A 26,614-nucleotide genomic window follows, 5' to 3' on the forward strand; every position below is an offset into this window, starting at 1 on the left:
AATGGGAGCAAGAATCCTGAACACTTGACAGCTGAAGCACGAAGTTATTTGTGTGCCCCTGGCACACAGAGGACTGTCTCTCAAACGTTATATCCTACATTCCATAAAAGAAGCAGAAGAGCAGATTTTCTGAATAGAGCTTATCTTCAAGTTTAGTACTGGAAGCCTAATTTCTGTCTGCCAGTTATTAAACAAATCTTAAAATCAATTTACTAGCTAGCACCTCTTCCCTTCTTTCAATTCAGTGAAACAAATAACATTTTTAAGTTCCCATTGGGTACCATCTGCGTATTTGTTACTTTAAATCTCAGTTTGTTACTATTAATTAAATAACAAATCAGAAAATTACTTCTAAAATTATGAAAAAGCAAAGCCTCCAGAACACACCCTCCTCATGTGGTTAGTAACTGGTACCAGCACTTGCAAAATATCAAAGGCTGCTCTAAGCATAGACTTTCATCAGTGATGCCGCAAGCCTTCATCTAATCTTTCATGATTTCCCATGCAGGAACATCAAAAGAGAGAGAAGAGAATAGCACTGTTCCAAAGCAACAGCTCTCTGTGTGAAAAGTATGTGTTTAGCTACAGAACACATGAAATGTAAGTGGGAAATTATTATTTACACAAGACATATTTTAATAAACATCATCATTAGCTCCCTTTCTTTTCCTATAAGGAACAAGGATTTGTGCAGCTCAAAATCATGTCCAAAGCTCAAGGGATTTCTGGAAGAAAATGAAAAAGAATTAGAAAGTATCTAACGTGTAAGTCTTCAAAGCAAGAAGATCAATTTATTTTCATTTGTACTTACTGAAACACATTCTGCATATTTTATTGCTTCTGTCATCTTGTTATAATCTATCCAAAGAGTTTTCAAAGAACATTAAATCCTACAAATAAACAAACTGTGAACAGTAAGGAAACTAAAAAATTCAACAATTACTATCAAGATACTTAGTCTTACTTGTGGACTTTTTTTTTTTCAGAAATGAGATTAGTCAATCATTTTTTATTACTTTGCCACTGAGTTTTTCAGGATGCTAACTGAAAATCTTCAGTGTCATAAGAGTTACACTTCTAACCTAATAAAAGTAAAATCTCTGGATTTTTTTGTTGCTATTTTAAACCAAACACTTACCAGCAAATAATTTAAATAGTTTTGTCCTTTGGTTTTATGTTCTCTGATGTAAATGTCACAGATCATTTTGAAACCATTGCCTGTTAATATTACCACACTAGGATTGGCAGAAGATGTACACAGCAAATGTCAATGTGTAATTCTAGCAATCCTGCACCTTAACTTCATCCTTACCCCTAGCAGTGAGATTTCTCCTTTTCATAATTGTTCACTTAGGATTATATTAATAAAATAATTTTTTGTAGAAAATTTCATGTGACCTGAAGATCTTACATGCAGCATTCAACACAACTATTGGAGTGGTACTCACCATTTGAAATTACTGACAGAAATAACTTTTGGTTCATATACACATTCAAACACAACAGATAAGGGCTTTCGAGGGAGTCTGGTAGGTTTGACACATATGTTGATATTTGATTTTACCAGGCAAGGTATTGAATTACATGTGGAATAGTATTTAAACAGTTAAATAAACAAAAAATACTAATAACCTAAAGATGCTCAGCAAACAAGTAAAAAGCCAAAAGCAGCCATAAAAAATTAAATGTGTTTCAGTTAACTTATCTTTTAGGTAGCGGGTTTGCCTTTCGACTGCACTTATGCCTTTGTAGGATCCCAGCTGACAGCAAAGGCCCCCTTGGTCCCAGTCTATAGGCCCATCTCTATAGGTCTACCTCTTGGTTCTGCATACTTACAATGAGGAAACAAGCACCAATCATTACCGCCTTGATCCTCACATCAAGATCTACAGGGACCTGGATCCCGAAGTTGGCAGTGTTAGTAAAGACATTGTTCACAAATCCAGACCAGTACTTGGAAATTTTGCCAATCGTTGTCATCTCGTTGAGAGTTTTTACCTGCACAAATAAAAAATAGGAGTAAACCTAAATGTAAATAAATTAAGTACACACTGATTATATCTCCACAGAATTAATGACTGTGCCCCAACACACAGAATAGGCTCTAGCTGTCAGGTTTTTCTTTAATTTGTACCATTGAGATGCTCTATTAGTGTCAGAGTTGCCTTTAGGAGTGGCACACAAGAAAGGGTCTCAAGTTTGGATATGTCAGCATCTTTAGAGCTGACAGAAAAGTGGAGAAAAGCAATTGTGAAAGTTTATGCTACTTCTGTTCTCCTTTCACAATGATTATTTTTTCCTGTCATGTTTCTGATATGCTCCAAGTCACAGCAGTACGATTGCTGGGGACCACCGACCCCTACAACTGGCAGATATGTTCTCAGTTAGGTAGCCATCTGCATGTTTGTCACAGTATACTGAAATTTTGGACCAAACCCACTGAAGACTTCTGATTTGGCTAATGAGTTAATCAACACAGAAGCTTAACTAAAGTAAAGCACTTTGTTCATATCAGAAAACTCTGTCCAGGGTTTCTTCAGGCACCTGCTGTTCTCACTCTCAATCCTTAAATAACTCAATGGCTCCTCAGAATTATTTTTCTCCTGATGAATGTACTCAAATGGATGTAGACATTTCAGACAGGAATCCTACCATGGTTCTCCATCTGAGAGTAACAAAGGCAGGAGGTTCAATGCCACAGGCTTCAAGGGACTGTGTGCCAGGTAACAGTGAATGCATGTGGGATGGAGCCCTGAGGCAATGAAAATCAAAGGCTGAGTGCCCACGGATTGCAGAGGACCAGGACTTCACTGAGCGACATGTTTATTTCCCTGAAAGAATTGTCACTCCTGACCAGAAAACATCTGAAGGAATTTGGGTGTACAAGTCAGGACTCCAATGCACATTGTTGTACTTCTGTCCTGTAATTATAGCAACATCCATGCTACTTTTAAGGGTAGAATAACACAATTTTTGAGTGAGAAATTTATTTAAATTAATGAACCTATTAAATTCTTAACAGTCACAAGAAACCTACCTCAAAGTCAACATCTTCAAAACAGCCACAAGTTGCATATGGGCCAATTATTTTTAGCACATCTTCTTTACTTTCATTCTGTATTGTAAACTTTGGCAGAAAAGGGTCCCAGTTCTGTACAACGTACCCAGCTGTTATACCTGGTGGGGACTGAACTTCTAACTAGTAAAAGAAGAAAAAAAATAATATAAAACTACTTTATAAGATATTTGTCCATAATAGTATATTCTATTTCTATAATGAAAAAAAATATTTATTTATTGAATTATATATCATGTAACCAAACTGTCAACTGGACATTACAAAGCTGTCTAATCGTGTTTTTTAAACATAGTGCAGAATTTGAAGCTCAAAAGCTGCACCAGGAACTAACATCTTACATAGTGTAAGATTTGATAAAAACCGTATGCTGTGAAAAGTTTTTGTTACTGCAATGAGTACACTATGAGCTTTTTTTATACAGTAGCTGTGCTACTAAAGGACTTTTTTTTTTTTTTTTAATGCTGATGCAGTACTGAGAAAGTAGGTAGATGAGTTAACCTCTAAAACATTTTTGTAAAACAAGAAAGCTGTCTGAATAGTGAGCCAAAAATAAGGATAACAAATCTGATACTCTATAAGGTCAGCATTTTTCACTCAAAGCAGCTTATTTCCAATAATAAGCAGAGGCAGAGCCATGGAGCAAAGCACTGACCTCCTCGGAGAGCTGCTTCCCAGGCCTGCCCACATACACTAATGGCTTCCAGGGTTTATCCATCCTTCAGGCCCTGGGAGTACAGTGGGTGATTTCCAGCTGCAGCACTAACAGACCGCAGGCTGTGTCAGGGCAAGCCGTGTTTAGGGTGCTACCTGACTGGACAGATATCTGCATGACCAGACAAAAAAGCTTTCTTTGGGATGGTAGGAAAGTAAGGTCCCACACTGGGAATGTAACTCCTCAAAAGGGCCTTGTTTATCAACAGTGACTACTAAAAGAAGGCCTCCACGCTGTCCTGCAGGCTGAGAGGTGGGTGTGAATTCCCTCCTGCCACCCTTGCAGGGCTTGCTCAAGACTTCATGAGAGCTGTGCACGTACAGCCAGATGCTGGGACAAGAAGCAATTAGGATTCACTCACCTCTTGCAGGAAGCAGGGGAAGCAGCAGCTGTTGCATCTCAAGGGTCTGTTCACTGTAATCACTTCTCGGCCCGTGTTATCCGCGATCCTTATGGTGAAAGACCTTATAGGTGAACACAAGTTGCGATCAAAGCAATCATTTTCTTCTACTGCAAAGTAAACTCTTTGTCCCAAACGGTTTTTTATCTCATATTTGCTGGAGGTCTCTGTGCCAAGTACGGCTAATAAAGCAAAAGAAGGACAGTACCTTAGTATAATGTTAGTACATGTGTATTAGCATATATTATAAAAATCTACGGAACAGAGACTGTTTAAAAAATTATTTTGAATTCATGGCCCAAAGAAAATATACATTTATAAGGAGGTAATAGTGTCAAGTCTGTATTTTGAAGCAACACTTCATTCAAAGACTTTCATTTGCTGTATAATGGTGCAACTGTATGAAGGTACATATCACAAAACAGAATTCAGATCCTGCGCTTTGATTTCGGCTTTTTCATTATCATCTATGAAAAGTGACAAAAGGAGGCTGTGCCACTTCAGTGAGAAAACTTTCACCCAGCAAGGTAACCAAGAACCAGGCTGAAAACATTTTGAATGGGAGAAATACATTTAACAATTATTTGCAGAACTAATTACTTGTTCAGTACTTCAAAAGTTTGAGGAAATGTAAATAGAAATTCATGCCTCATTTTGAGTCTTCTGACCTTCCTTTCTTTATTTGCTTCATTTCTCATAGCATGTTAATTATTGTTAAAGACAATAAATTTTTTCCCTGGATTAGAAAGATGGTTAAACTTTAATAATTTTGAGAAGAAAGTGTCAGAGGAAGAGAATTTACTACTGGTGTAGAGATTACTCACTGTAATCCTTCTCTCCTCATTGGTTTGCTGCAGAAGAGGCTTAAAGAAAGTGGGTTTTTACCACACTAACTCCACTTTACAGGCCTGATACCAGGTCAGCAGGAGGCCTCACAATGCCTTCAGCAACTTGGGGGCAAGCCTTGGAAGCCCTTTGGACACATCTGTGTACCAGCACAGTTAGAGAGTGACAAAGATTGCACCATACCTTCAAGAAGCTCCACTTGCTGATGAATAATTATCTGGTCCAGCTGTTTAAAAGAAATAAACAAGATGGTGAGGTCTTGGGTTACCAGTAATCACCTGTCTGTTTTGATTGCTCATCTCCCTATTATTAGGATATCTTTGCTTCCAGGTGGAAGCACAAGCTGGGTGCCTGAGGGCTATCTCTATTCACACTTGCTTTAGCCACATCCCAAAGGGCCACAGCATGATACCAAAGACAGCACACATGGGCTTTAATGCTCTGATCTCAGGCAATGGGAGTTTTGCACCCTAAATCTGGCACATGGTCATGACAGGATGCCAGAATGAGCAAAATAGCTCCCCAGAGAAAGCCTTAGTTGGCTGAAACTGTCTTTCCCTGTGTGCTCATTACAAATGCAGGAGAAAAACGGTTTGCCATGATACTCAGCTTTGCTGTGCTTATCTCTCCAACAATATTATTTTTTAGAGAACAGTCATTAGTATTATAGAACTAGCAGGACTTAATTTCAGTCTGCCTTGCAGTTTTATGTTACTTTTTATGCCTGTTTTGTGTGATAGTTTTGGCTTTACTAATCTCTTTTCCTTAAACCCCTGATTAGCAAACACTTGGCACAGGATTTTGCCATTACTCAGAGCTGCAGACAGAAAGCACACTGCGACCTTCTGAGACCAGCATGTCACAGCTCTCCAATGTCTGTATATTTTACAATTGATAAATCTTGCCTGCTATGTATTCAAACTGTTACAGCCATTTTTCAATTCTAGTCGTCTCCTGCAGCTAGTTCAGGCTGCAAAGAAAAGCTGGTAAAAGAGAAACTCCTTTATCTCTTTCATTAATCTCTGAACTGTGCATGCCAGTAATTGAAATAATAAAAAATACTTGGATTTTAAAATTTACTGTCAATAATCTTTGCTGTTTGTTTTTTAGGTTTCATGAGAGATGCAAACTCTTGGAGCTCATGGGAAGTGCTCTGCTGATGAAAAAGGAATAAATGAGTTAGAGATGGTAGGGCTATTTTAATATTTTAGTGTTGATTTTAATACGGATTTCTTTGCCCCACATAGACTTTCACAGGGAAAAGAAAATTAATAAGCCTGAACTGTTAAAAGCTTTGAGTGATTTTGGTCTGTGTATTGAGATAACTTAGCAGTGCCACTTGTTAGGCTTGTTTTGCCTTTTCCTGGTCTGCAAGGCAACTATTCTGATGCATCTTTTATCAGGGCACTTGTGGATTAAGGGAATTCTGCACTTGCATTTGAAAGCATCTAAAGGCCTTTGGTTTTGCAAGGGTATAGTCATCCTGAGCTCACATGTGCACTTCATTCTACACAGCTAATTCTCAGTATTTAGTTTTGTGGACACTAAATTTACATCTGATCAGTCTAACCAAGTATAAAATAAGAAGCTTCCTCCAATGGCTGATAAGCCTGAATAATGGCACAACATGCTGTTGAGTTATTTGGAAAATTCTTCTCTGCTGTTTAGTCTGACTATTCCTGCTGTGGGCACAGGTTCCCTCAAATTTTATGATGGGCACTGAACAGTTCCTCAAACTATAGCTGTGAAATTAATAACGAAGTTTGTGTAATGTGCTTTGTAGGAAATTGTTTAAGGGGTGTCACTTTTGTGATAATGATAGAGAGTATAGTATCAGTTTGCCAGGGCAGAAGCAGTCTATTGCCCTTCTTTAGTGCACCTTAAGCTGCTGAGTGAACTGCTCCTCAGCCTGACTGACTCCAGGTGTGTACTGCAGAACGAAATTTTGCTGTCTGACCTTAACATACATGACAGATACTTTCTTTTCCTGTCATCTAACATTATATGTTGTGTCCCTGAGTTGCTGTTTAGAACAAAACTATAGGAATGTCTCTGAGATTCACTAAATTTGAATCCTTGTTTCAGAGTCAAACACATCATGGTCTTACTAAGAAATATAATCAGCTTTTTCAAATCTAACTATCTTCCCTGGTCCTGCTGGACATAATCACAGAAACCCATTTCTATTTTTTTATCCTGTTTTTATTCACAACCCCTTTCTATACAGTCTTTCTTCTGGTAATATCATTCTATAAATTAAATGTCTCTTTTTCCCACAGGTGGTTCACCCTTCTAGAGGTGAGACCTGAACAGTTCCCTCTCTCTGGTAACATTTTATTAGTCTAAAGATTAATCACTCAATCTTGTTTTAAAGCAGATTCTCCGCTTCCTACATCCTTCCAGTAGCAACTGTTTGTGGCTATTTTGATTTGGACCCACCTTTCCTCAATACACACAAAACTGGAAGGATACACAATATTCCAGCCTTCCTAATAGTATCAAATATTCCCAGTTCTGCGAGAAACATCTACATTCATTTGAGATCTTCATTATGTGAAAATCTCTTAGTCCATCAGGATAAATCCCAAGGGATCACCCTAGCAGCTGTGAATGCCACATTCATTCTGCAGGCAGCCTGCTCTTGCCTGATTGGATCCCCTTGCTGCTGCAATCTACCCTACGTGGCTTGTCTCATGACTCACACAGCCAGTAAGGTTTCAACACTATGCACAAAAATGTCCTGCAAAGCCTGGAGATTCTGGCTGTGGGTCCATGCCCCTGATCAGCACTGCACACGTGCTTCCCACTTTTCTGACTGCAGAGAAAATTTTAAATAATTGACAAGGGCTGCAGCACAGACACATGGTTTTTGGGCCCAGGACAAGCATGAGTGAAGTCTTGAGTTCTGGTGATAGTTCTGACAGCCACTTGCTCTTTTGTCTTTATGTCAGATGTAAAGCATCTGTAAAATGGAGTAACAGAATATGCTTGCACACCTGCAATGGGTAAACCTGAGCTATAATTCATGTTTGTCCAGGAGACTGAATAAGTAACCTGCCAAGTATTTACTATCACAATCTCTTTTAGACTAAAAAATGTAGCTCCCACAGTCTGTGAGCAAATGCTCATGTAATTGACAACACATATCATTTTGTGCATGGGCACCATGAAATGAAAATCATAACTCCACATGAAAGATTGTTTCTGAAGGGTGTCTCATTAGCTATCTAGGCAACTTAGCTCCAAATATAAAATACATTCAATTTCTGCTTCGGTACAAAACTACTGGAAACATGTACCTAAAATACAGGCCTGGAGGGAAATAAACATTTCCCAGCACCACCAAAATACCAACACAGCAGAAGTGTGTGCATCAGAATCACCACTGGACTTACATGGGGGCCTGGCCCTGTCCTTGCCCATACCAAGCAGGGTATACAAAGTGCTACTCAGCATATATAAGAGTGACAGAATCCAGTCACATGTGAAATGCAAACTGGAGTCAGTGTCAAAGCAGCAGCAGCAATGACCCTCCAGGTGACAAAATGCAGATGACACTTTTGGAGCAGAGCTGCAGACCATCACTAGCCCAATGGCCCGGAGCCAAGGGGTTTCACACAGTGAGATGGAAAGCTGCAGTCAGCAGTAGGACTGAGAAGACTTTAGCATTCCCTTTTCCTCCTCTCCCTGTGACCCATTCATCTGCTTCCATTTGCAGGCACTTTTCTCCCTCGGACACTGGCACTTCCCTGCCCCATGACCCAACACAGAGTGTGTGTGAGTTTGGAGCCACCCAGTTTTATGCTCACGAAGTTGTCTCTATGGGAGTTTGCCCTGTCCCAGGACCTTACCTCTAACCTGGAGAACAGTGTCCAGGGGCAGGAAGGAGTTTGCTCAGAAGACCTTCATGTTCCTCAAAGGATGGGTGGTAGGAGGTGACAATTCTTTCACCTACTGTTTAAGTCTTTTTGAGTTCAACTGCAGTTTGAAAGCCCTAAGAAAGAGCTCTCAAGGAGCTGGAAGGAAACTGGGGGGACAATGAAAGGGGTAATATTATGACCTAGAAAAGTCTGAGAGAGAAGAAAACCATGGTTTTGGTGCAAGAGGAGCTTCATGCACAAAAAAAACGGGTTTCTATAGAAAAGAATGGCAGCAATGAAGGAAGGGTTTGTCATTCCTATGTTCCTTGTTTCATAGCAATATGAAATAAAAATGTTTAAAAAAAGCCTCTCCATCTCCACCTGCCCTCCCCCAAGTAAACCCCTGAACAACTCCATCCCCTAAGTTATCAAAGAAGTCTATAAGGAAAACAAATCAATTCTAACATTTGGAAAGATTCAGGACCTGGTTCAGGTACTCGAGACCAGGTGGCAAGTTATGAGTGTGGGATGTTTGCTTCCAGAGACTCTTTGGTTCAACAGGCTTATTCTGTTCAAGAAGGTCAGAAGAACCAGGGAGGTAATCCTTAAAGACTGAGTTTGTTTTTCCCTGAGACTCTGCTGGAAGAGAAGAAAAATAAATCAGAAATTAATAGAGTCAAAGAGCAACTAACTGCTTGGACCAAACCTGGAACAATAACATCACATTCTGCTTGTGACTATGTCAGCATCTGAGTTCAGATCAGGAGCCAGGATCTGAAACAAATCTGATGGCCCCACACTTGGAGCACACAGGTTCATTTTATAAAGCAATCTTGAAGTATGGAAAGTGGGGTCACTTTAGATGACACTAAATGAGGAGATGTGGTCTTGGAGAGTAACTAATCCACTCTGACATCTTGCAAGCACTCAGTCTGTTGGGCAATACTGGAGCTGGTCTGGGCTCACACACAGAGTGACCACAAGCTCCTCAGCACAGGCTGCACAGTCCTGCTCCCTGTGAGCTGCCCTGTATACTAACGTGCACCGAGCTGCTGGGGGCTTGCTTCTAGCAAGATGCTTCCTTGCATCTGGAGGGCATGCATGTTTTCTCTTAATTAGAGATAACCTTTCCAGGGATCTCAGATTCCCCAAGCTGGGTGTTATAGCCCTGGTATCGAAGTCTACAGCCTCTTACAGTGTTAAAGATAATTCATAATTATTGTAATTAAAATATCAGATGGCGTTAAGCTCTGTTTTCTGGTTTGCTACTGCAAACATGTCCTTTAGGACACAGCAGTGGTTACCTCAGCTGTGAAGGTAACAAGAGAATTTACTGCTGGGGCACTGTGTGCCCACACCCCTTCCTACACACAGGCACCATCTCCCACAGGGCAGTGATCACTTTTGTCATTTGAGTCTCAGCAAATTCCTACTGATTATCTACGAGCATCTTTCCACAGCCCTCAGTAATAACGGCTCTGCCTGAACAAAAAGGCTGAAGCTCTTTGCATATAAACAGCAAATCCTCCTACCACACTGAGCCCCTGTGCTTCGGCAGTAAAGCTGTCCCCAAACTGATCATTTTTATCTCATGTATGACAATACTTAGACACAATAGGGTCTGAGGTCCAGAAGGAATTTTGGCTCTAAGTCTGAAGCTCTCTTCTGCTGTTGTGGGTTTAGATGAGATCCTTTAGCATTATTTGAACTCACTGTGGCTGATTCATCGTTTAATCATATTTTGATCTTAATTTATCTTTTCACCCATTGCTTTCTTTCGAAGTCTGAGACCACAGGAAGAAGTAGTAACCCCTTTGAATTTGTAGCTGGCTTTTAAAAATGTATATCTGGGTAATAAATATTTTATATGCTCTTCTGCATCATTTTACCTCACAGGGTTCTGTTACTGCCATATCTCTTTTTGTTACATGAAATGCCATGAAGTAGCTGAGTGTTAGTGTTATTCTCAAAAAACAGAGAAAACAATGACAACAAATTGCAGTTCTACCTGTCAAATTTTAAGCTATACAAAAATCAAACAGTAAATACGTTAAATATTTATGACAATCTGAGGTACTCTGACACTGTCTATTTTGATGGATGTTTCTCATTTCATTTATAATATGGAAAAACTTATATGTTACCATATGATACAGTGAGCATTCTGTACAATCATAATTTGTAGACTTACTTGTTCCTAAAAGAAGAATATCATCAAATTATGAAAATCATATTACAAAATGTGACTGTTTTGCTGCTTCTGCTAACTACTGTGCATTAAAAAGATACAAAGCCAGATCTCTTTTATATGGCTAAAGGTAAGAAAAATGCATACCCCTCAGAGTAAAAAAAATTATATTCCAAGAGTACAACAATGCTGTAAAACCTGTTTGCTGCTGTATAACTTTTAGTGCTGTAAATGCAGAATGTCTTGAATATTATTTGGGGCAGAAAACGAGGGGTAAACATTTGGCTGATCATAAACAGACACTGCTGAAACTCCCTGGGCCCACATCTTCCTCTGTACATCACAAGAGGGTGACCTCTTGAGTTGTATTCACATTAAGAAAACACAGATTTGTGTCCTTCTAATTAGTGTAAGCATTTGAAAGCATGGACAAAATTAATTTAGAAGGTTTCTTAGATCATCATACTGCAATGTTTGCTTATAACCCTGAGTCCCTGACTGACTGCAGCTGAAAGACAATACATGACTAATATGAATCCAGATAGGAGTGATCTGATTAAATTCAGTTATTCTTCAGATACTTATTTATTCTTATGTGGTTATATCAGGACTCTGGACAGTTTTGAAAGTGAAAAGCATCTGCTGATTTGTATTTTCAAAGTGGAATAGGAAAGAAGCATGCAAAAATAGTGGTACTCTTGGCTCAGTACCTACCCTTCTCACGCCTTCTCTACCAACAGGTTTAAGCACTAAGTTTTATGATTGAATGCAGATGCTAACATTTTGTAACATATTTTATTCAAATAACATTCCAGTATAGATTTTATTCTCCTTAGGAGCCTCTTCAATGCTAAAAAATTAAAGAAAACCAAAACAACTGTGCTTTGGCTGATGTGGTTTTAGCCTGAAACTCTCATTTCATCAGACTGCTGATTGCTGGAATTGTAAAAGATTTTAGTTTTCTGTAAACATGATCTAAAAATACAGACTATAGATGCACTTACCTTGAGAGGCCATGAAGCTTCCCGAGTTCCTTCTTCAAAGGAAACCAGGTTAAAAGAAAGGCTTCTCTTGTTGCAGCAAAGAAAAAAAGAGCACAGCATGCACAAAACTTCAGAAGGTGTCTGTCTACTTCATATCAGGTTACAAAGAACTGGAGGAAGTGTATTGCCTTTCTCATGTTCCAGAACGCTGCATTTTATGTCGATGGACAACAGGGGGAGATGATGCTAACAAACAAGAAAAACATTATTCATTTCAAGTCATTTACGCCGATGGAAAGAGGAAAGAGTGTTTCACGAATAGAAAAGCAAAACTTCAGTGTACCCACTGGCTAACTGAACACATTAGACCAAAAATTCTGCTTTGTAATATATGTGTACATTCTGAGATTACACAAATTCTATCTTTATAATTCAATATTTATGCTTCCACATTTTCAGGGTATCCAGTAAAGAAAGAGGAGCAAATTGCCTGAATTTCCCTATTGCTGGCCCCCAGTCAACATTTGCCATGCACAATGCAGGAAAAGCTACTTTGGATTTCTCACTGTATTCCACCCACGGAGCACCAGCCTCCCCTACAAAGGATGTCATGCCTGGACCCAGAACATGATCCTGTACTCCCTTCCCCTTACACTCCCCCAACTGTGCAGGGTCCTGCTGACCCATGCAAGGTACTTAAACTGGATTTGGAGAATTATAACAGATTTGCTGTGCTTTGCTCCAGTCCATACCAAAATTTAACACATTCACCAGCATTGCACTGAGAGGAAAGGGAGATGAGGGAGAGTAACCTTGACTTACCCGATCATATTTCTGCCTCAAGTGCCCAAGTCGCTATGGAGATCATCACACACACACGATCTGCAGACAGATGTGATGCATGGCTGCAAAAAAGGCAGAGCCTATGCACAGAGCCCAGCAGAGCAGACTGAGGTGCTGGGGACCATGTTCTGTTCTCTCTGCTACTGCAACTCCAACTAATTTGAAACAGTCTGTAGGAGCATGTCCAAGCAGATTTAATTCCAGAGTTTACAGTTCAGGAAGATACTGATGAGAATCTCTGAAGGAATAGTACATAAAATACCTCTAAACCAATAAATTATATGGAAGATTATATTTATTAACTATATTAGTCCATGCAAAGGCCCCAGGTTTACCTATGGAACGTGTGAAAACAGGATGCCAGGGCAGCACAGCCTGACTCAGCAGCTGGGCCCTGCTGTTCCTATTCTTGGAAACACCATGTGAAGGGGGAACACAGCCCAGTGAAAAAATTTGGTTGCTGAAAAATGGGCACTAAATAAATCCTTCTGGACTGGAAGTTTGACATCACTGGAAATAAAGATTAAAAATTATTAAAAATTTTTGCTTCCTTTCTCCTTATCAAAAATGTGCTGGTTTGGAGCAGGGGATCTAACCTGGAGAGCAGACTAACTGAAGTCTAAACAAAGAATAAAAAGGAAAAGGAAAGGTCTGGATAAAAACAGTAAACCTAACTTAGGAAACGACAGAGGAAAACTCAAGTGAGTAGGCACCCACCTACCTCTAAAAATGAATAAAGAAAAATTGCAATAATTTTGTCAATGCATAAAGCAAGCATAGTAGAGTAAGAAAAATGTGCCTAAAATGGACAACACACATATATGCTGAAAGATTTTGCTTCAAACATTTATGAAAAAAATTTTGAGAAGGCCAGCAGCTCACTTGCAGGCCTGGAGGGCCACACAGATGTTGTCTGTGCTGTATGCAGTACCTGTAACACAGGACCAGTCCCAGCCATTCCTGCAGCATTTGCAGGCTCTGGGATGGGACAGGACAGATTGGTAGTGCCAGGAGCTGTAGCACTGTGGCTCCTGGGCAAGAGCCACAACGGTGGCACTGGCAGGTTCACTCGTTTTCAGGGGCAGACTTCATTAACCTTCCACTCATTAAATATTTTTTTCCCTGATTCCGCCCCAAAGAACTAATTTTCTAGCACTATTTACAAAACTGCAGTAAATAGGTAATAGAATTAAATAAAACTTGGCTTGAAGTACATTTTATGTTTTGCCATTTCTTCCACAATTTTATGTATCTTTAAAAATGGTCCCTCTGACCCTAATCGTATTCTTTGATTCTTAAACAGTAATATTGATAGGTGACATCAATAGATTTCTGCAGGATATGTAAGCAATAGTCTTGCATTGGCATAGGCCTTTACAAATAAAACTATTTAATATTTTCTTTAGTCTGTATATTTGGCTTTCTTCTTTTTTTTTTTCTTTCATTTTTATCATTAAGTACACACATATTGTTCATAATCTACTCCAGCCATGATTAAAAGCAGCCTCACTAAGGCCGTCAGGAGCAGAAGACTTAACTGTGTTTGTCCAGGCACAAATGCAGCCATCCTTTGCTGCTACTTAGAAATGCACAGGAAAAAAAACCCAAGAAATCAGGACAAAGTTTAAAGACTTTTGTACAGCTATTTCTGGCCAGCTGCTAAGGACTTCAGGAAGCAAAGTGGCAGCACCCAAAGGAGGATCCTGGCAAGACACTGAGCTTGCTGCCTTTGGCCCTTGCAGAAGGCTCCTGGCATCACTGCCTGCATTTTACTCTGTCATTAGGAGCCTGAGTATGCACCCTGCCTCTGTATGAATGTGCTGAACATCTGTGTCACATTCACAAGAATAAATAAAATAAAAAAGAAACTGAGTGTGCATACATGTATTCCCTCTTCTTGTAAAATATACTCATTTCATCTGATGCTGCAAAGCTTATAGGAGGTGATGGGCAGACCCTCAGAAAACACAAGTTAGCATGGATCCATTAAAATAAATGTGAATATTCAGATCAGAGCAAGTAGTCCTTGGCTGAAAGAGTTTATATATCTAGAACCTGTCTTTTTTTCTTTAAAGAAAAGCTGTACATTGCAACTTTTCTATAACTACCACTTCTCCAAAAGCACAGTGATCCATCCCTGCTAAGCTGACACAGGAGCATCTTTGTAGTTAATGACTATTACACAAACTGCTGCAGCCTTGTATGAAATCTATCCATGGACCAAGACATTATTGTACCAGACAGCAGAGAGCCAAAACACAGATTTTCCTTCAGAAAATGTATAGAATTAGTGAACCAAGTGGATCAACAGAGCAAAGATACCATGTAGCTCAGCGTAGGTGCTGCTTTCCTGGAGCCTAATCACTCTTCTATTTCCCACAGGTACCACAGCTACAGTATGGCAATAATTTCACAAAAAAACCCCAGCTTCGTTAGTGGTCAGAGGCAGCAAGAGAAAAACAGAAAACAGCAACAAAATTCAAAGTGTTAGGAAAAGTTGTCTGCTCTGCTACCTGCTGATTGGAAAACTGCTGTACAAATCTGGTGCAAAATACCAGGGAAAAGACAACAGTACCCTTTCCCCACTGTATCACTATCAGTCTCCCTGTTCCACCCCAGCCCCCACCCAGGTAAGCAGTGACTGCCTCTCCCCTTGTCCCCACAGTCTAGACACGTTCAATGTCTAGACAAGACACCTCCTTCCCACCTGCCCTTTCTAAGGTCTGAGCAGGCAGGAACCCACTATGTCATCTAGTAGGCAGATTAAGGAGGGCACACAGGCACCATGAGATGCACCCCAAGCCCCACTGAGCAATCCCTGAGCTTCCCTGCTGCTAAGAGGGGTGATCACTAACAGCTATTCTCTTTTTAAATTTCCTTTCCTAAAAAAAACCCAGTAAGCATTGTTATTGTAATTTTAAAAGGAAATTCTACAGCTGTCCTCCCTTTCCTAGACTTGCTTTTAAGTGTAAGGAGCAACGCTGAGTGTGAGCAGATCACACTGTGACCCTGTGCAAGAAGGAGCTCCAAGTTACAGATTTTTACCCAGTATTGCTTTCTGCACTGGGGGAAAAGAAATGGTAATAAAATCAATGTCTTAAATCAGCTACCCTATAGCATAGATCTCACCTTGGAACTTAGGTTTGTGAGGCGTCTTGCTTCAGCTGGGCTCTACAGCAACTCCTCCCCTCCAGAGGCATCCGCAGTCGCGTTGCAGGGCTGCAGGCAGAGCTGCAGGCAGGGCAGGGGAGCAGGGCAAGGCAGGGGAGCAGGGCAGGGCAAGGGAGCAGGGGCAGGGCTGCAGGCAGGGCTGCAGGCAGGGCTGCAGGCAGCAGCGGTCCCAGCCCGGCAGCCCCGCGGCGGCAGCGCACGGAGCACACAGGTCGCTGCGCTACCGGCCACTCGCATTTGCCTGTCGGTGGCAGGTTTAGCAGAGTTCTTCCACCAAGGTGACTGCTGGACAGGAATTAGTTGAAAATAAATGCAGCCTTTAGAATAACAACTGTTCAGCAGTCTGCTCTTCATTTTGCATTTCACTGAACTGGCAGAAATGGGATCAAAATAGCAATCTTGAAATGATTAAGGAAAGATAAAGAAAGAAACCTGTCAAGCCTTGAGAAATGGTGTGTGGGTCCTGAATATGTGCCAGAAATTTTAACGTGATTCCCAGCAAGTATTGATATGGGTCAGAGCCTAAATATAGGTGTCAGCAAAATACAGCAATCAACTGGAAATCCATAAACCAGCTTCCATACTCAAACTGACATAGTAGATGGAGGAGGCTTTGGGAGGATTTTGGTTGGTTGGTTGTTTTGGAGAAAGGAAGTGTTTGGTTGTTGGTTTTGTTAGGTTTTTTTGGGGGGTGTTTTTTTGTTGTGTGGGGGTTTTGTTTGTTTTAAATCACCTGTAAAATCTCGTTCTCATGAAAATACAGCACAGCGAGGGGCTGTGGGCACTGCTGGTGAGCTGCATGAAATGATTAGTCAAAGTACTGAATTCGACCCCAGACCCAGATTTCAGTTTTAATCAGATTAAACAGACTTTAGGATAAAAGCAGAGGAAGTGTGACCATGAAGTTGATTTCTGTAGGCTGGCCAATGTGATTTAAGCAAAAATATGGCCAGAAAGGAGCAGAGTGCCAGACCAGAGTGTATCTGGCACCAAACCATGGACCAAACCTTCTCTTTGGCTGTGAGGAAATTTTGAAACTGGTCTTTCACCTCTGAGTGGATTTGCCCTAATTAATGAGCACTCTGAAGGAATTTTTTCAAGTGTCCTGAAACTATTCTGCTTCAGGTAAATATTCTTTAGCATTCATAAGTTTGAGTGTCAGAGAGAATTACTTTATAGCACTGTGGCCAGAGCACTCTGGAGGTAGATTGAAAGTTCACTGCTTTAACTCTGTATTGGAAAGAAAGACATTTTATGACTCTTTTCTGCTTACTTTAGTACACAGCACACTGATAATTCTATTTTGATAAGCTGATGTGAATTTTACCGGATTTTATTTTTATTTTGGCTTGAAACCATTTCAACTAAAATTCACAAACAATCTCAACTTCTTTTTGCTTATTAAACAGACTCAACAGCAAGAGAACTGCATCTTGCCCTTTCTTACATGTAACCAAATCCCCCTGAACACTTTTCAGGCTGAAAGCAGGAAGTAGGCATTCTTCCTGGGAAGTCATAAGCTGTCACAAGACTAACAAAATTATAATTGCTCAGTAACCTCTAACAAGTAGATCTAGTGCTTGTCTCTAAGTATTTTCTACCTATTTCAGTGCTAAAATGAGATAAAATACTCAAATGTTATACACTGGTATATTCATAAGATTATTTCTGTCTTCTAGTGTATTGAATGAATTGGATACAAATGCAATTAACATTCTTGGCGATGGTGCAGAACTGCTTTGCTGTCCTTGAAAATTCATTAAGTAAAATCAGAACAATTGTGCTTTGCTGTAGAAGAAAAACTAGTACTTCTTTCATACTGGCCTCTCCTTTTCCCTTTCTCTATGCTCTGAAACAATCTGAATGGGAAGAACACGTACTGGAAAGGCAGAGTATCAGAAAACACTGAGTATGTTTAAGGTGCTTTTCATTCTGTAAAAATAACTTAAATTGAAATCAGTATTTGCATCAGCTGTCACATCAACAGAGTGATCTCTTGCCAAAATGCTAGGCAAGATCTGGACAGCCCGAGCTGTGCCCACATGAGCCAACAGCACAGTGCAACAGCAGCAGAGCTGCAGAAAGGAAAGACTGGCACTGAGGACTCACCCATGCTCTGTGGCTCTGGATTTTGCTTTTGTGTAGCACTTGGTCAAACACTCTTGGTGGTCTCTGGTGTGCTCCTGGAGCATGTCCTCCAATTTGCTCCCACCCAAGAGGAATCAGTCTGCACACTTCAGGACTGCTCCAAAATTACACTCAAGTGCAGTAAATGTGGATGACAAGAAGATTCCCTTAAAAAACTCTGTACAAACTAAATCACTAACATAGGTATGCCCAGCTGACCGCAGTATCTTCTTTCAGATGACACCTTCCATTCATGAAAGATATTGCCATAAGGTGCAATAGCTTTTTGGCAGTCATTACAATGTTTGCCTGAGGGTTGAGTTTTACTAGTTCCATCTCTGGAAAATATAAGCCAACATTACAAAGTTACTCTAGTAGGCCACTGGAGAGACTGATTACAAATTAATCCCTGACAACACAGATTCAGTGACCCAGAGGTGAACAGATTTGTGCTCATTTAGAACACGTAAGTGGACAGTCCTGACACTCCCAGGAGGTGTGCAGCTGTTCCAAGATTACCAGCTGAACTCCTCCACATCTTCAGAAAGTCACCATTCAATATTCTGGTTCTAAATTCAAGGTAAATAAAACATTTTTCACTTTGTGAGAGAAGAAAAATGAAAGAAATTGATAGGATATCCACAAGATTTAATGACATAATGGTAGTTCTATTAGGACATCAAAATTAATTTCAGTTTCCCTGAGGTATCTTATTTTAATTAACAAATCCATGATCCTGCTCTATTAATTAGCATACTGAAAGAATAATAAGTTTATTAGAATTAAGCTCATCTGAAAGCTTTTCATCCCCTAAAAAAAAATTAATAAAAATTAAGGAACTCAATCCAATTTGCTTTCTACATTTAATATCAATGTTTAGAAATTCTACCCAATAGTACAGCAGAACTACTAGTCATTGCAAAACCAAAACATTTACAAATTAAAGCAGTTATTGCATTTCAGACATTCTACCTATCAAATGGATGGCAGCAGCCCACTAAGAAAAGTAATTCTTGCAGGTTACCAGGTAATTTTATTATTTTTTTAAATATTATTTCCTTCTATTAAAACTGGCAACCAATAGGGATTACACAAGGGTTTATTTTAAATCCTTATCCCCTGCTGATTTTCAAAAAAATCCACACAACAGCAGTTACTTATTAACATCCCAACCAGGTCAAATAAAATTTAAGTGGTTTATCTGGGACACCAAGCTATTCAGGAGGTGTTTTTTGCATTGATTTGTCTGGACCATTTGCTGGTCACTGAGTGACTGCTATACTACTGGTCAAATCACACATTTTTAGACATGCTAATTCATTAGTCTGCTCAGAGCAGATCTGGAAAACTCTTTTGTTTTGTTTTATTTTTCTCCAAGTTTGTTTACTGTTCCTCTCTCCTTGTATCACAGTCCACTTACTGGTGAAAAATCACAGCAAGTTTTTTCATTTTTGATTCGCAAAAGCAACATTTTACTTCAAAGCACAGATTCTCTGTTGTATGAAGTAAAAACAGAGAAGAAAATATTAGCAAACAGCCAAAACCTGAGGTGAGCAAAAAACCTTTCTTGTAAAGAAAGCCTGCTTCTTTGACCTAGCACCACCAGTTAAACCAAGCAAACAAGGACATTAGGAAGTCATGTGTGCACAATTTTTCTAATTCGTATATCTTGACAGCATTTTGATTATATATTTCAAACTAACAGGTAGATTATTTTCAATGCTTTACTGAAGAATGAAAATCAAAACAGGTATTATGTAACAGAAAAGCAAAGCATAGCATTGCTAGAATTTGTAGAAAGAATAAAACGATTTAAAAATATGGGTTATAATGGAATCAGTAGTGTTTTTCTGCCAGCTCTGTCACTGCACAATCCCTCTCTTTTCCAGTAATTCCAGCAAGGCAAGTGTTTAGAAATTGCTTAGCAATGCCTTTATGCTCAAAACAAGATGCTCTGATAAAGCTGATTCTGCTCTCTCCCCATCTCAGCTCCCTTGGGTTTGACCTTGGCTGTTGTTTATGCCAGGAGATCCCAAAGTGGCAACCTGGTGCTACATTGCCTCTGATGTATGCAGGGAATGAGAGACACTCTCTCTAAAGGTACCAAGAGAACAGAGGTTTCATTATCACAGACAAAAACTTTTTGCAAGAGTGTCTAAAGACCTTAGCTATCTTGGCTTTTTTTTTCAGCTCCTTTCTGTCTCCACGTGTTACACTTAGGAAGTCTAATTAGCAGGACCTTCTCAAACCTGCATTTTTTCCTCAGACACATAATAGCAATCATTCTTTGTGTTTCTTTTGAACTCTTTGTGTGCCAGGCACCTTAAAGGAGAAGGATGTTTCTCAGCAACATTATTAACACAGCATCACTTTATCATTTATCATTTCTAAAGGCTTTGTAATGTGTTTGGCAGTTTACTCAGAAGAAACACAACAGTTAATAGAAACAATTTTTTTCTCAAGAAAAGAGGGCAGTCCTTTCACAGATACATTGCTCTAATAATTTATCTTCTTGCAAGAACCTCAATTGTGAAAGACTGAGACCAAAGAGGCAGTGAATCCTTATTTCTTGCTTTATGTTTTTGGATGAGGGTTCCAACATCTCAGGATTGAGATTTTTGCTGTAGTGAGGATTGGCACAGATGGAACCATTAATTTTATTTTAAAATATAGTATTTTCTTGATGGAACTCATACATGAATTTTTGCTAATAGACTAAATAGCATATTAATTATACTGTGCTTGCCAGCTCTGATACTTTTTCCATATTAGGTAGAAGTACAGAACTCCAGGTTTCAGATTTGTTCAAAAGAATGGGAAGTCAAAAGAAGATTCTCTGCCTGCTAAACACACACACCATTTAAATGTGATAATTACACTAATTTACTTTAATAATTAAATTTTAAATATAGTAGACAGACAGAGGAAGACTTAGTATATCAAAAACATAAAAGGTAATAAAATATAGCAGCAAGAAATGAGAAAAATCATTCATAAACATTGGATAAAATTTTGCTATCACTTACTTCAGTATAATAGTTAATGCTTTTGACTAGTATGTACATGTGGCTTCTATAATATTTTTGTACATAGAATTATGCATTTTATAGACTTTAACAGTTGGTTAATGGTTACTAAATATGGCATTCACAGAGACATTAGGAAAGATGATATTTATTTGCAATCTTATTTCTCTCATAGTGAAACGTGGACTCCATACAACTGTACAATGAAGATTATTAGAATTGCTAGAAATGCAGACCTCCTGGGAAAAAAAAATGTATCAATAACGTAATTAAACTACATGAACCATAATTGCATTATTAGCTCTGCTGTACACTACCACAGGAAAGCTAATGACATGATTCTGGAGACGCTTTATAGATTATGGAAAACTATATAACCACTTGCACCCCCATTGGCAACACAACTCAGTTGAGGTCCCTGCCATTATGGGAATGAAAACTGCCTTCATTTTCCACAAATCTTGTGAACATGTCTTTTCATGGATTTTAAACTTTTACTGTATATAAGCCCATGGACCAGTAGCTGGAATGACAAATAACCATTTGTTTAACCTTAACTGTGGCAAATTTAGCAGTGACTTGTGTTTTCGGTCCCAATCCAACAAATAAATGGCTGTTGCAGAAGGAGCAAGGAAGAAGAGGTGCTCCCCACTCTAGACACATATTGGCTGTATCTGAGAGGTAATGAGGATTACTATCATAAACTGTCAATTAAATGAAATGTCTGGGTTTTTTCAAAGTGTACTTAGTGCTAAATCCATCTGCCTACATTTTACTAGTGTCATTCCAGCTTAAAAGCAGAAGACCAAAATAATTTTCACTACATTCTGACAACATGCAATAGTTGTTTCCAGCGAGTCACTTCCACCTTGTGCCTGTAGTTTCCCCTTCCAACCAGTCCCCAGATTGCACAGATATATGAAAACCATTACTTTTTTTAGTAGCTACTGAAACAGAAGAAATGCATAATCAATATTATTAAGTCTTGAAACACAAAATGATCCAAGACACAATCCTGAAGCATTGGGCATGGGAGACATCATATAATTACCATCACAGTACACACAGCCAACTTGCAGACATTTGCTCTTTGGCTGGTTGGTCACCTGCAACTGCCGGTATACTTTTTTTTTTTTACTTTATGTGTGCACTCATAGGCAGCTGTGGGCCTGCCCTGATGGCTGCCAGTTCACCACCATGCAAAGGTCAGCCACAGCTTTTTTTCACTGGGAAGGTTTAAAAGTAAATTTGTGGGCTCCATGGGAAGTGGAAGAGTACCTGGTTCCAGGGTGTTTCCTCATCCACAGCTCAAAGGTAAGCATAATTAATTTTACAGCCCAACACTTGCTAAGTGGGCATATTTGCTTTCTCTCCCAGGTACAAATGCTTCTGGTCTTGTTGACACCATGAGACCATAAAGGAGAATACCTGGGGGAAGAGTTGCCTTTTACTTCCTCCCTTGATGTGAGGAAGCAGGATAAAGACCTCTGAATAGAAGAGCAGCACTAATTTACCAGCAAGATGTTCAGTAATTCTTTGTGCATTCTGTGTAACTTACCCATAAAGCAATGTAGCACTCTGCAAACCTTGTAATCCATTCTTCCCACTTCTGCTTGAAAGGGTCAGCCCTACCGAGGAAGCACTAACCTGCTAAATGAAATGTTGTTAACAGGGGAATTCCTGCATGGACATATAATTGTGATATACACACAAGATAGGGTGGACAAAAATCTTATTTGCAGAGGTTTATGGAAAACAATATTGTGTGAATGTCTGGAGCTTTTTTAACTGGGTCCTGGGGAAACGTGCGTGCTTCCAGGTTTATAGTTTCTACTGTCAAATTCTGCTGGGTTCACTGATGTGTGGTAAAACGTTGCCATCAAGTGGCCGTTCCTGCAATGACAGAGCACCCGCTGCCCTCCAGGGCACGCTCCTGCCCCTCCTCAGGGGATAACTTCCTACATTGCACTCTCTGGTATGTAAACGAATTAACTTTGCTGCTACTAGTTATGCAATTACATTACTCAAAACCACTTTTGATCTCAATTGCTTTGAATCTCCAAAAAGGAGGAGGAGATTTAGAGCATCTAAATTAGCAGCATCTGACCTCTTGATTGAGAAAAACCAGCTCTATTTTTCCTCCGTGGCTGAGGAGCATAACATGCAATTCTAATTCTACAGAGACAATGTATGTAGGGAAGCATTCCTATTAATACTATTGTACATACTCCCTTACAAACCATAGGGGGCATTCTGTTACCATGGTTTGTTCTTCTAATTTATCAATTTAGAATGATGCTCTGTTATTGTCATATTCAGCAAGCTCTCAAAAGCCCTATAGTTACATCAACTAAGGGAATAAATGCAGAAAACGACGTTCTACATTTTCGTCTGTTTCAAAAGTCCTTTTCAGGAGACCCAAAGTGCAGAATATGCAACCCTTATCTTTTGCAACTTGATTTAAATCCATTTATACAGTCTGAAATGTGCAGATTAATCAGCAAAATGCCAAAAATATGTTGAATGAAAGTACAAAGAAAGCAAGGGACTAACCTTTGGGAAGAGATGAGGAAGGTGACATTTTTAGAATCTTGGGCTCTGCATAAGAGGGAGGCAATATTCTCATACTGACTGGAAAAGAGATGCAGCAGCAGGGGTGACAGGAGAGGGCAGGGTGACTCTGGTCCAGCTCTGATCCACCTGTGCCATCACACAGTACATCAGGCACACGCGGGAGAACCTGCAATCTGCCATAGCCAGCCAAATTACTTTGGCTTTGACACCAAATCTCAGCCAGTCTCCTGGTCCCCTGCCACGCTGTGTGTAACACTCATCAGGCAGCCAGCAAAAGCCCCAGGGACTGGCAGCAAGGTTGTGCCCTGGATTCCACCATGCAGGAACCTTTGGACAGAGCCACACATTTGTTTCTACAGCTGCAGCAATTTAAAGCATCACTATTCCTGCTCACCTTTCATGTGGCTGTATCACGAGGACAGTTCTGTAAAATGGTTTCCCTAAACCTTTTTGAGGCTGCACTCCAGTTTACCAGCACAGCTCACACAGCAGGGTGCTGGTGGCTGCGGAGGGAGGGGTAAAATGCTAATTGTTACAGCTGCTTCTGAAGCCCAACATAATAATCTTTGCATGCTTTCTGCATAAAGGTTTGAGGAACTTGTAAATAGCAGAATTAAATTCAAAATTGGCTCACAATTTTTGTTTGTGGAAATTACCTTAAAGGTAGCAAGAAAGAAAGGCTTTCAAATGTAAAATTGACTGTGACTTAGGTGAAATTTATGTAAAAAACAAGTACTAATGAGCAACCTTGCTGTTGAAGCAAATCTTGTTTTAAACTTTAGTCTAACAGGAAAAGGGTAACTGAAGAACAGATTCTCATCTTATGTGACTTAGGTTAAGAAATACAGAAAAAGTAGTATGGGCAGATTTTGTAGATAGTTTAACAATCAATATTCAGACCACTTCGGAGTGAATGCCACATCCTGAGGATGAGATGTGATACCCTGTACAGCATCAAGAAATCTTCGCAGTTTCTTGTTTGAGTTAAAGACTTGCAGAAACAAGAGACAAGAGAAATGGACAAAATCAAAAGTACTGGATTGTATGTAATATGGCAACTGAGGCTTGGGTTTCGCAGGGGGGAGAGAAAGGACAGAGTGTCATCCATTTTTGTTAACAATCTTTAGGAAATTTCAAGCTTTTAGTATTCATAAACTCACTGCTAACTACAGACTGGCATCCTAAGAAGATAAAAACGAGACTGTAATGAGAAAGGTAGAAATATTTTGTAGTAAAATGTTTTTCTGAACAATTTCAAGGACAAACTAATCATTTGCTACTAAGACCATTTCCCCAGAGGAGCACTGGACTCTATTTTTTTTACTTTTTAAAAAGTTGGCTTCTCTCCTTACCATCCAGTTTCTCTCACATTCCTTTTAGTACAAAGATTCCTCAAATGCATAAAGGATGTGCTGGTATCTTTTTGGTCTATTTCCTACATAATACTTCAGCCACTAAACACCTGTAAGAAACCTCCACTGAAGAAAATAAAGCCAATTACATCTTTTTAACAGCCAACACTGCCTGATAACTCTGATAAATGTAAGGTGTGACCGCTTTCTGACTGAGGATCTGACTGATCCTCATGATGTTTGCTATGTCCCAATGCAAAGTTCTAGCAAAGTACTGAAAATGCAGCAGAAGATGACCTCTGGTATAGGAAGAGTGCCAGCTCCAGGAGCGTCAGGAAAGTGCTGGTTGTATTGCATAGGGACATAACTGGTTGAACAAGGAAAGAGTTCAGTTCTCTTGACACCTACAAAAACACCATCAAGAGAAAGAAAGGGAGATGGGGCCATCTAATTGTATAATATTAGAAGAATACTTGCATAATTACAGAGCTACAGTGACAGCTGCTTACAGTGTCCGCTATCACAAGCTGCAGGTGGTAATTTATCCATAGGTTTCCCATCCATCTGAATGGAAATCAGCAGGGGGTGGCCTCTTGGCATCCCACATAATGGCAGACACTTTAAGCAACTACCATGCACTTGGCCCCCATTTTAATTCTGGGGAAGGGATATAGATTTACCTGTTGCTAAATGCCAGTTTTAGGGCTGTATTTGTTATTGTCAGAAATGTCACAGGACAAATAGGAGATGAGTAGGGAACTCAAGTAAAGTTTCTGTGAGTGTTTATTACAGACCTGATTCTGGAAATTTCCCTTAAGGTGTGTTCTGTATTGAGAGCATTTTACAGGAGATGGTAGAGGAGAGCTGTGCCATTTAAAATTCAAGGCTCTAAAATACCAGCAAGTGTGAAAACAACTGTTGGTAGTTTAAAATAATAATATACATCTACAAAAGCCTTCTTTGTTATTTTATTTATACCTCAATTATGTGTCTTCTGAAAACACAGTTTGGAAAGAAGGGCAGATCTCAGTGCACATCCTTTCACCTCCCTCATGCATATGAGTATACAAAATTCACCTCAGGGTCAGAAATCAAATGGTTATTATGGCTTCAGAAGGAACATCACACACACAGTGCTCTGTGGTGTCTCACAATACAGTCTCTTCATCTCTTCAGTTACCATCTACTCCTTATTAATAAGCAGTGAGCTCAAAACAGAGGAAAGCTTTAATCCTATGCTTCTTTTGAGCAGGATGGTGTGCTATTCTCACTTGCTTATAGCCTCCTCTGAGTGGTATCCACATACCATATATTTATAGTGATATTGGTTTTATTTTTATTTCCATTTAAGAGTGTATGTTTTCATGCTTTCTATAGTGTATTTTAATAACTTGTTGAGCAATGCTGTCACAGACTTGTTGCTTTGGTCTTACCATGCCTGGGAAGCTGCCAG

General features: G+C 39.6%; 1 protein-coding gene across 4 annotated transcripts; it reads right to left on the reverse strand.

The window, feature by feature from the left end:
* Positions 1-218: 218 nt before the first annotated feature.
* LOC127387976 (phospholipid scramblase family member 5-like) lies at positions 219-16,086 on the reverse strand. Of its 4 annotated transcripts, none has more exons than XM_051626918.1 (10): positions 16,041-16,086; positions 12,891-12,950; positions 12,090-12,314; positions 9,382-9,536; positions 5,221-5,263; positions 4,153-4,373; positions 3,038-3,199; positions 1,837-1,998; positions 812-890; positions 219-725 (listed from the first exon to the last, which is right to left on the reverse strand). In XM_051626918.1, exons 3-9 carry the CDS (start codon positions 12,100-12,102, stop codon positions 852-854), a joined length of 795 nt encoding a protein of 264 aa, XP_051482878.1. In that variant the 5' UTR covers positions 12,103-12,314; positions 12,891-12,950; positions 16,041-16,086; the 3' UTR covers positions 219-725; positions 812-851. The 4 variants fall into 4 exon arrangements, with proteins under 4 accessions (XP_051482878.1, XP_051482881.1, XP_051482877.1 ...); XM_051626921.1 differs by having other exon boundaries at positions 9,382-9,533; positions 12,891-12,973; XM_051626917.1 differs by having other exon boundaries at positions 12,891-12,973.
* Between the last annotated feature and the right edge of the window lie 10,528 nt (positions 16,087-26,614).

Source organism: Apus apus, chromosome 8 (genome assembly GCF_020740795.1).
Source record: "Apus apus isolate bApuApu2 chromosome 8, bApuApu2.pri.cur, whole genome shotgun sequence".
Lineage (NCBI taxonomy): Eukaryota > Metazoa > Chordata > Aves > Apodiformes > Apodidae > Apus > Apus apus.